Source organism: Momordica charantia (genome assembly GCF_013281855.1).
Source record: "Momordica charantia cultivar OHB3-1 chromosome 9 unlocalized genomic scaffold, Mcharantia_2.0 BLBB01000009.1, whole genome shotgun sequence".
NCBI lineage: Eukaryota > Viridiplantae > Streptophyta > Magnoliopsida > Cucurbitales > Cucurbitaceae > Momordica > Momordica charantia.
Window position 1 is genome coordinate 28,482,291 of NW_028275167.1, and position 12,119 is coordinate 28,494,409.

Sequence of the window (12,119 nt, forward strand, 5' to 3'; positions counted from 1 at the left end):
ATTTAAATCAGCCTCTAAAAGGTCGTCCAATTGACAAGGGCTTAGAGTTTCTTAGTCATACTAGCTCAGAAGTCTCAAGTTCGAATCTTCTAGTAAATTATCTGGAACTTGAGTTAAATATATATATATATATATATATATATATATATATTTAAACCTAAATGGATAATTACACGTTGCTTCTCCTTTTGACTTTAAGATTTTTCTCATTTATTTCATTTTCCACACACTTAAATGAAGATTGGTAGTGCAATAATGGGATTCTTTCCTTTATTTACCAAAGAAATGTTAATTAATTAATAAAGTTTGATCTTCCAAATCCATGTTTGCTTTTAGGTACAAACGACAACATTGCTTTTTGTTTTATTTTTTAATCATCGTTGGATGTAATGGAAGAAAATGTTTTTAATGCTTAAAAATATAACAAAGCAAAATGGTACTTATTCGATTATAAAATTTTATAAGTCATCAAAAGCGAGCATAGTTCAACAGTAATTGATATGTATTTTCAACTAAAAGTTGTAAATTTGTATTTCATCCCAACATATTGTACTAAAAAATAAAATAATTTTATAAGATTTGTACACGTCCCAAATTCTACTTTTAAATAATTTTCCAAGTATTATCTCAGGTTTTTAACTATTTAGAATTAAGTTTTTATGCCATGGACCCAATCTCAAGTAATTGACATTAAATCAATGAATGTGAACTTTTATAAAACTAGAAGCTAAAATGTTAAAAGTGAATAGAATAAATACTATTTTTAGTTGGATTGTTTTCTGTACTTTTAGAGTGTCATAATTTTAATCTATTCATTTTATTTTTTTTTATCACGGTTTACGAACGATAATACATTCAATAAATCGATTTTCATTGTATATAAAATTTATGTTTAAATTTTACTAATAAATATCAAAATAGCAACGGTTAAAATAATATTTAAACTAAAATTAAAAGTAAAAAAAAAAAAAAAAAAACAGAGCCGCTGCCGGCCGGTTGAATAATTCCGCAATCTCCGCAGCCGCGGCTGGCCATGGCCGTCCCCAGATCAGACCATTGCTGATTTTGACGCCTATTCAAAATTTCAAACCAAAGGATTATTATAAAATTAGGACCAAATTTCAAACACGATTTTTTTTTTTTTTAGGAAAATTTCAAACACAAATTATTTCTTATTCTTTTTTTTTTTGTTTTACTCAAATACCATCCCCGTAATTTTCGAAACATTCTTTTTTTTTTTACTTTTAAACATTTTATTTTCATCTCTAAGTTTCCTTATTTTAGTTTTTCCAACCCTCCAAATCTATTTACAAAATTATTGGTTGAAATACTGATTTTTATATTTTTAATTTTTGTATTTCTAAAATGTCCATTTCGCTTCTCGTACTTTTAAAAAAGGATCATTTTAAGTATGATCATAATTTTAAATTAAATGACTTCTATTACATATAAAATTTGTGTTTAAATTTTTATAAATGGGACCAAAGTGGGGTTTTTCGGATGGACTTACCTCAAATTTCTGGTCCAAATGAAATATGTCCACTCTTTAATATATATTTTCAATTTCTAACTTTTTAAAAATAGAAAATAAAAAAAGGCAAACATGTTTTGTTTTCTATTTTTTTAAACTAAAAAAATAAAAAATAGTTATCAAATATATATGATTTTTATTTTTCAAAACTAAAAACTAAAAAAAAATTAAAAAAATGGTTATCAATACAATACTTTTAAGTATGAATTAAAATGAATGAATATGCAAGTTAGATTCGAACATTTTGAGCTTCACATAAATCCATGAGCGATTAGGCAACTAAACATTTAAGAAAATAAAAAAAAAACAAACAAACAGACAAATTTTAGGTCTATTTTATTTTTATTAGAACCTATAAAATATTATATTTCGTTACATTATAGTATTTCAACTATCAACTTTGTATAAAAACTTGTTTTTTCTTCTTCTGTTGGTCACTTTTCATGAATCATTTTGATTAAAAGATTTATCCACATAAACATTTATTGAATTAGATAAATAATAAGGTATGTGTTTGTGTTAAAATTTTATTAAAAATTAATAATAATAAATAAGATAAATTTTTATGCAAAATTTAATGATTAAAACATAAGCGGATTCAAATATTTTGGAAGCTTTATATGCAACTCATAAACGATTAAATAACATCAAAAATTTTAATTTATTTAATTTTTATCTCTAAACTTTCAAATATTCTTTATTAGTTTCAAACTAAAAACTATTTTGACCTGTTTTATTCGTTTTTATCAATTATTTAACCATCACTAAAGTTAAAATAATTATTCATTCCATATAGACACTTATTGACTAGGTAAATGAACAATATTTATGTTCTGTGCAAACTTTTTTATTAAAAAAATTAACAATAAAAATTAATACTTTGTTTGATAATCATTTTATTTTTAGTGTGTTGTTTTTAAAATTAAGCTTACAACCACTACTTCAACTTATGTATTCCTTTGTTTTGTTATTAACTTTTTAAAAGCGTTTTCAAAATCTAAGGTAAATTTTGAAAAAAAAATACAATTTCCAAAAACTTGTTTTTTTTTTAAAGTTTGGTTAAGAATTCAAATATATGATGAAGAAAGGTGAAAATATACTAAATAGATCGCGAGAAAATAAGTATAATTTTTTAAAAAACATAAAACAAAAATTAAATCATTATCAAACGGGGTCTAAATTTTTTCTAACACGAACATAGTTCAGCTAATGAGGACATTAATTATCTCCCTAATATCGAAAATTATAATCCCCACCCTCTCCTTGACCTAACAAACACCAAGGTAGTTTTTTTTTTTTTTATATATACAAATTGTAATGCCTATAATATATAACATTTACAAATTTTTGAGTTTTTAGTTGGATTAAAACATTGTATAATTAGCTTTAAAAAATAGCAAAAGAAATAACTAACTGTGGAAATTAGCTTTAAAAAATAGCAAAAGAAATAACTAACTGTGGAAATTAGCTTTAAAAAATAGCAAAAGAAATAACTAACTGTGGAAATTAGCTTTAAAAAATAGCAAAAGAAATAACTAACTGTGGAAATTAGCTTTAAAAAATAGCAAAAGAAATAACTAACTGTGGAAATTAGCTTTAAAAAATAGCCAAAGAAATAACTAACTGTGGAAATTAGCTTTAAAAAATAGCCAAAGAAATAACTAACTGTGGCTGCTGGGATTCGAGCCCAAGTCTCCACGGCCACAACGTGGGATTCTTACCACTAAACTACAGCCACATTATATATTCATGGGGATGATAAAAGAAAATTTATTCTATGAATTTTGATACTTCTGAAATTATAGTTTTATAAATATATATTTTATTCATTTATGAAATTCACGTTTTTTTGAAAATAATTTCCTTTATTTAATTATAAACTTTAATACCATTTTTTTGTTTAAAAATAATACCATTTTTGTTTTTCAACTAAACTTTAATTAATAATAATTTGTATTTATCCTTTTAATTTAGAAAATATTCCAAAAAAGAGTTTATAATTAACTACTGAAATTTTCACCCCTGGCCCATGTACGGTAAATATTATAAACCTTTAAAATTAAAGTATTTACAAACTTATTCTCCTTTTAGTTCATTTTAATTATAAATTTTACTTTTCCTTTCACTATCAAACTAAACTAAATCTAACAGTGTGTTAAACCAACGAAACATATTTTATTTTATATATTTATTTGATTTTGCAAAAACAATACCTCTTGTACTTTACGGCTATTTATATACATGTCAAAGTAACTTATTTAGGTCACTTATTCAAAATTTTCTTAACAACAAAATATATATATATATATATATATTTTTTTGTTAGTCTCTTAAAATTCTATAGGACTGATATTTCAATTTTAATTTATATTGTAAAATCAGGCGATTGTCCCGTAAGATTAATAGAGGTGCGCATAAACGGGTCTAGACACTCATAGATGTCAAAATAATAATAATAATAATCTAATATCTGCCTATTTGTACATTTTCCAAATGTAGTATTTGAGGCGAAAAACCATGTGGATTATTAATTAACCACATCCAATTTCCATTGACAATAGGGAATGGGTATCTAAAATCCTCTCATTCTTCTCGAGATTAAAATCTCATCAATTTAATTTATTACTAATTAAAATTAATTATTAATCATTTAAGTTAACTCCTACATTGTTTAGAATTAATGCTTTTTCTTATAAGTAAATTAGTTTGTACAAGATATTAATTTTTTAAGTTGATCAAGTAACATTAATGTGTTTATTTTTAATAATATTTAAGTTTAAATACTATTTTGCTCCATGTTATTTCAATTTTAGTAATTTATTTTGATCCCAAGATTTTTACCAAAATGCTATCTTACGTTGTACTTTTAAAAAGTGACCACTTTGACCCTTTATACAAACTTTTGACTTAAAGTTTACAGGCAAAAACTATTATTACAAAATTATTGCTAATTTCAAAAAGTCTGGTTGAATGCAAAATCGTGAAGGAATTATGATTGAAAATAATAATAATAATAATAAATGGATCAAAATAATCACTTTATTAAAGTATAATGATCAAAACGAACATTTCGAAAGTATGAAGACTAAAATTAACACATGGTGTAAAGTACTAAAGTAAATGTTGTACTAAAAAAAGAACCACATATTATCAATTTTAGTAATTTAATACGGATTCCCCTATTCAAATCCTTGACATTTATTACTATTCATTTTTTATATATACCTATTACCTAATCAATTTAGTTAAATATATGTTTTTTTGGATTCGAACTCACCGCTTTTCAGTGGGGAAAGACAATTTTGCTATGTTTAATAAAATTTTACACCAACATTTCCATATAATTTAAAGATAAAGTATGGTGTGACATGTTTTATATAAGTATTTTTTAAAATGTCAATTTCAAAAATGATTTCACAATTTTTTTAAAGCACCAATAATATCACAAGTGTTCCGATACTTATCTGGTGAGTGGTACTCTTATACTTAATCACGTAATCCACAAAAAAGTTATAATATTTAATTGGTACAATAATTTGAACTCAATTTTATTTTTTATTTTTTGTAAGTCAACCACTAATCATTCATTCATTTGGAATTTTTAATTATATTTTAGACTGTAAGTGTACTATTGGTCAGTATCCGCTGAACAAATATTTTGATTTTCTTTTTATGCATTAGCCAACAAGATTTAGATTTTTTTTAATAATACTTTAATTCAAACTTATTTTAAATATATATCAACCTCAAACTATTTTGAAGAATAATACTTAAAAAATTAAAGTTTCCGAGTCTTTATATATTTAAAATGAAAAAATCCAACAAGATTTATTCATTCTTCCAGAGAAAAAAAGTTTTATTCTTAAAAAAAGACCTCATTTACGCGATTTTTTAAAATTTAAAGTCGTTTTCCATTTTTTTTTATTTTTTATCCAAGGACGTGTGCAACTTTTTTTGTTTTCTTTTTAAATTCGAAGTAACGTATTAAATTATAAACTTAATCACTAAATTTTGATAAATTATATCTACTTACTTCATAGACTTTAAATTTATTTCAATTGAAGACAAAAACAAAACAAAAAAAATATTTCAATTACATCTATGATTTTGACATCTGACTATATATAATTTATACTAATAACATGGTTAATAAAATTATAAACTTAATCACAAAAATTTGATAATTTGATAACAATTTTGTTTTTTTTTTTTTTTGTTTTTTGCTTGCAAAAATCAAGCTTGCTACTTTAGCTTTTGTATTCATTTATTTTGTTATCAACTTTTTAAAAATCTTTTCAAATTTTAAACAAAATTTTGAAACTGAAATAATTAATTTCTAAAAATTTGTTTTTTTACTTTTAAAATTTAACTTAAAATTCAATTTTATTGTGAAAAAAACATGAAAAACATAATAAAGAAATTGTGGAAAAACAATCATAATCTTCAAAAATATAAAACCAAAAAACAAAACGAGGCCTAAATTATAAAATATATAATTTATACTACTTACCTCCTACCTCACCTCATCAAGATATCATTTATCTCTATAAAAAAATAGAGGTTAAACTCTTCACCATTAAAAAAAAAAAAGAAATTCTACTGTTTTATTGTAATATAAATATATTGTTAACTAAATAATGACATAAGATATTAATTTGATAAATATCAATTAATTCAACGAATGCAACAGACAAGGACAATAATAATAAGTGTCAAATTACTTTTATGAATAATTATGCTGAATATTTGTCTGTGCGTCCAAAGTTATTAACATCTCTCTCTTTCGTGCATCAAATAACTGGCAAGACAAGGTAAACATTGTGTCTACGTTGGTATCGATAGAATAATAAATATAATGTATTGTGGAAGTGATTTGAACATACCAAGAAGGGAAAAATATTCATTTGGTCCCTGAAGTTTAAAAAAAAATACTTTTAATCTCTGAGGTTTGAGAGAATGTTTGAAATGATCCCTCGACTCCTTAACCTCCATGTCATATTACCGTGAGTCAATTAACAGTCGAAGAAGTTGAGGGATCATTTCAAACATTTTCTCAAATCTCAGGGACTAAAAGTGTTTCTTTTGAAACATGAGACACCAAATGAGTACCTACCTCAAACCTCAGGACCAAAGGGATATTTTTCCCTACCAAGAAGTAACAATTCTTTTATTTTTCCCTACCAAGAATTGACAATTCTTTTTATAGGTAAACGATGACGAATTCATTAATTATAAAGACTTAGATTCCTCCACAAATCTTAGTAGCTAGACTGTGGATTGGCACTGTTTATGACCAATCAAACATGTCATTTTCACACGTTCGTAATAATAATGGTAAGACGAGGTCAACCTGGCCCGTCTCTTACAACTACTAACATAACCAGATTGGTATACATCATTCAGTTGTTCAACACGTGGTAATAGTCCAGTTGCTAAATTTTTTTTCTATCATCTATCTACTTTATCATGCAAAATCAATGAAGATTTAAAAAATATTATTTTTCGAATTATTTTATTGATATTTTATAAATATACAGATGGGGCACAATGAGTACGGGAGGGCAGCAGAAATGACGTTGTTTTATATTATAAAATAATTTTTATGATTATCCGTATAAATACCGAAGATTCGATGCGTCCTGTCGGCAATTTGTTTTTTAAAAGTAACAAATTTCAATAATTTCTGTCTGAAAATGATAGAAGCCCCAAACTGCAGGTCGCTCATTCACATTTTGTAGATGTTTTGAAAATATATTTTGAATAAACATTCGTGTTAATGGTATGAATATAAAGTTGGACGGAATTTATAATGTCGCAAGGTGACAACTAATTTTATAAATTTTATCATAATCTTAATAATTTCTTTCATAAATTTAATATAGATAAATTTTTACGTTAACCGTTTTAAAATGACAGTGTCTAAATGATATTTTATAAATATTTTTAAAAAAGATCAAGTTTAATATTAAAATTTTTAAAATAATAAAAATATTTTGAAATAATGGACAAAGTTGATGAGGATCTTTTTCTAATTTAGCTTTGTTTTCTCAATCACATTATTCCATTCATAGTTATTTTAAAATATTGTTATAACTTTATATTAAAATTAAATGTTTTTTTAGTTGTGAGTGGAGACTACATTTTCAACCAGTTACCAAATAAGATTTAAAGCAATATAAGATTTACGTTTTAAAAAAGAAAGTAAAAGCGAATATTTAGAAAAACATCAGAAATCAAAATAAAAATTGAAGGCGCGCCGAATTCCCATTGCGACACGTATTAACTTGAGCGGAATTTACGAAAATGCCCAGTCGGCGGGCCAATGGCCAATTCTATAAAACCTCTGTTCTCGGCGCCTCAAAGTTTCATACGAGTTGCAGATTTCACGATGGCGATGAATGCTTTATCGGAGTTCCTTTTTCCGGCGCCTCCTTCATTGTTTGTGAACGTGATGACGGTGGTGAGCTCGGCGGTGGTGACGGCCATAGGGATTTCCGAAGCTAAGGGAAAGCATTTGCAGTATTCCAAGTTCTGGAATACGAATACTGCTCCGAAATCTTCGTCGGAGCAATTCAAGATTTCGTCCAGGCTAGGGATGCTCTTCCTCTATACTCCTGCGTTTATCGCCGGCGCTGTGTCGCTCTGGTTCTTTCCGAACGAGGATCGGAGGATTCTTCTGATTAAATCTGCTCTCACCTTGCATTTCTTCAAGAGGGACCTTGAGGTACTTTCTCTGTGCCCTAGATAATTGAGCTCTGAACTTCAATCTGATCCTGGAAACAGCGAGTAGAATGAACTTTTTGTTTTTCTATTCGTGATTGTTGTTCGAGCTTGTTTGATCCGATTTTGAATCTCGAACGAGAATCGGTGCTTCGTCGAGAGTAAGTTTTTACTCTTGCTCTGAATTTGACAATCTAATCCTGGAAACAGATTATAGGAAAGAAATTTCTTCTCTATTAATGATTAACTATTCGTATTCCCGTAAGTAATTAGTTTTTCGAAATCTCAGACTAGTTTGATTCATTTCGGAACTCGAACAAGTATAATCGGGGCTTCGTTGAGAAAACGAGAACCTGTTGATTTTGCTCTGAACTTCAATCTGATCCTGGAAAAATGTAGTAGAATGCATTCTCTTCTCTATTCGTGATTAGCTATTCAAATTGTCGTAAATAATTAGTTATCGAAACAAGTTTGATCTATTTTCGGGAGCTCGAACATGAATCAGGGCTTTCTTCTCTGTTCGTGATTAAATTACTCGTAAAGAATTGATTAATCAAACTAGTACGATCCGTTTTTTAGACTCGAACCAATAATTGGTGCTTCTTTGATAATCTGTCAATCTTGTTCTTTAAAGTCTTCCCAAGTTTTAAAAAAACCAAATGAAAAATTCTCGCGCGGGTGGAAGTCTCAGATCTTCATCTTCTATCCCTTTCCACATCTGACCATTCCTCCGTACATCTTGAGGCAGGGGTATTTTTGTCAATTTTTATTATTAATGTCTTGATTTGAATTATGTTCTGTTTTTGTTTTCTATATTTGATGTTTGTTTTCTTCCCCTTTTGCATGATATATATATATATATATATATTTTTTTTTTTTTGGGTTTTATTTTTTCTAATGTCGTATGCCTATGCTTTGAACTTTTTTACTTATTAACCTTTCGCTGACTGAATGGGAAATTTGATATTTGTTTTATTGTTGCTTTCTATGGGTTTCCTTTTGTTTTAAATTTTATCTCTTGAAAATACTGACTCCTTACCCGTGAGGATAGACTATTGAAAAATGGACCATTCCTATTTTTACATCTTCCCGATTCGGAAAATTTTAATTTTTTTTAGAGAAGTCCTTGTTTTTTGTATTTATCTCGTCCTCACCGTTGAAAAAAAAATCTCTGTTTTTTGTTTGGAGTACAACATGTGTGGGGTAAGGGTTCGAATTCTCAACCTCATGATTAAATACATGTTCCATAATCCGCTTAGCTAGTCAGAAAAGTTTAGGTTTTCCATAATCTGCTTAGTTAGTCAAAAAAGTTTATTTTTTTCCTTATTTCTCTACTAGTTGTTGGTGGCGAGAACAAAATTGGTGTATTAGACTTTATATTTAGTTACATAATGTTGGTATTGTTAGTATCTTTTCATTAAACAAGGTGAGTATGTATATATATACCAATTTTTAAAAGTACAAGTCAAAGCGTTAAGCTATGTACAAGTCAAAGCGAGCATAGCTTAGCGGGTGAGTTCGATCCCACCCCCACATATTGTATTTAAAAAAAAAAACTTTCAAAGTACACAATAATAAACAAAATAAGTCTATATATATATATAGACCAACTAATAATAAAGATTAGTCACAACAATACTAGGCTATGTAACTGAATATAAAGTCTAATAAGGCGTAGAACCAATCTTTTACTCACCACCGTTAGGTTTAATTTTGCACAAATATGAGAGTGAATTGCCTAATAATCGTTGTGAAAATTGTACACATGCAATGCAGGTACTGTTTGTTCACAAATACAGCAGCAAAATGGTATTGGATTCAGCAATCCTGATCTCCCTGAGCTACTTCTCCTCCACAGCAATCATGATATACTCCCAGCACCTATCACAGGGGCTTCCACAGCCGCCCATTGATCTCAAGAACATAGGGATTGCTCTGTTTCTAACAGGCATTATTGGCAACTTGTACCACCATCTTATCTTGGCCAACACCAGAAAAGGGGGAGAAACAGGCTACAAAATCCCCAAAGGAGGCCTCTTCGGTATCATCATCTGCCCTCACTATCTGTTTGAAATAATTGTGTATTTCGGGTTTGCTTTCATCTCTCAGACCATCTACGCCCTCTGCTTCGCCCTCGCCACCGCCGTGTACTTGGGCGGCAGGAGCTACGCCACCAGGCGTTGGTACGCCTCCAAATTTGACAACTTTCCTAATCATGTCAAGGCCCTTATCCCGTTTCTGTTTTAGGCCCTTCTTCACTGTTTGTTCTTGCTGTGATGTTAAAATTTCCAGGTTAAAGTTGAATTTTGTATTTAGACACTCTTACTCTCAAGCTTTGAGTTTAGTTTCTATTTGGTCCCAGACTTTAGTTTTTATTTGTTTCTCATGTTGCACTTTTACTCTTTAAGTTTCTATTTGGTCACTTTTGTCCTTAAAATACTCTTTTGGTCTTTTGGTCTTTGAATTTCAAATTTAGTTTTTATTTGGCCTCGATGTTACACTTTTACTCGTTTTGGTTCCACTTTTGTCCTTAAAATACTCTTGGTCTTGAATTTTGAGTTTAGTTTTTATTTGGTCTCGATGTTACACTTTTACTCTTAATTTTTCTCTTGATTTTTTAGTTTAGTTTCTACTTAACTCTTAGTCGATCCACTAGAGCTATCTTTTTAATTATTGACTAAGATTTTTGTATTGAAAAAAAAAAAAAAACTCAAAACTTAAAGGACCAAAATAAAAGTGTTAACCTTTTGAAAGTAAGAACTTATAAATAGAAATTGAAAAATAACTCAAAACTTAAAAGGAACAAAATAATAGTGGGCTGTACATTATCTACTTGGAATTTATTGTGTACCCACAAACAATGTTCTTTCACTATAATTGCTCCATGTTGTATGGACTCTGCAGTAAACCACGTCACAATATGGGCAGATATATGGCTGCTATTTTTGAACTTGTATTTAAATGTATGAAGATATTAAAAAAAATTATAATTATTCACATAAGGTTGAGTTACATCATTTTTTTTTTGTCGTTATGATTTTTTATTGTCCTATATGTTTTTTAACACTTTATTTTATTATCATATTTAAATTTGTCTGCTACCCTATGAGGATTATTGACACATAGTTTAATGTATAAATTATTCGTGGTTGCTTAAGTTTTCACTAAGAATTTTAATATTTTAATCAATTGAGTTATGCTGAGATTGACATTTGTTGTTGTGTTCTAATCGAATTATGTGTAGAATTATGTGTAGGTTGACGTGTGTGGTTGTTAGTTGCTTTGGATGAATATTGTTGAAATTTAATGAATATTACTAGTCTAAGTAAGATAACTATATTTAAAACTTGACCTTGTTTTATGTTTTACTTTGGACTAATTTGACTTATTTGATCCCATATATATGGTTAAAATAAAAGGTGTGATGTCAAAGAAAGTTAAGATGTAAAAATAATAATAATGACAAAAGAAAAAAGGGAAAGAAGGAAAAGAATGAAGAAATTTAATTCAAAGGAAGAAAATTTTAAGAAATGAAAATGAGAGAAGTAGGTGAAGTGTAAATAAAAAAAAGTATGGGAGAAATAAATTAAAAAATAATAATAATTACATACAATAAAATAACATGTAATAGGAGAGAGAGATTGTACATTAAACTGAGACAGTGAGATAGGATTGTGGGCTCTACACACAAATATATATATATATATATATATATATATATTAGGAAAATTGAAGTGCGATAGCAAAAAGTAGCAAAAATTTTCTATGCACAAAATATTTTTTCTGCTTTTTAAAATTTTTAAATATAGAATAAATTTTCACTGATATATAACATATATATTATCACATGTATATTTTACAGACAGTA

General features: G+C 27.6%; 1 protein-coding gene across 1 annotated transcript; it reads left to right on the forward strand.

Moving 5' to 3' along the window:
- Window positions 1-7,883: 7,883 nt before the first annotated feature.
- On the forward strand, window positions 7,884-10,600 carry LOC111018758 (uncharacterized). The gene is made up of 2 exons (XM_022294993.2): window positions 7,884-8,255; window positions 10,028-10,600. The coding sequence occupies exons 1-2, from the start codon at window positions 7,920-7,922 to the stop codon at window positions 10,496-10,498; spliced, it is 807 nt and encodes a 268-aa protein (XP_022150685.1). The 5' UTR covers window positions 7,884-7,919; the 3' UTR covers window positions 10,499-10,600.
- Window positions 10,601-12,119: the final 1,519 nt, after the last annotated feature.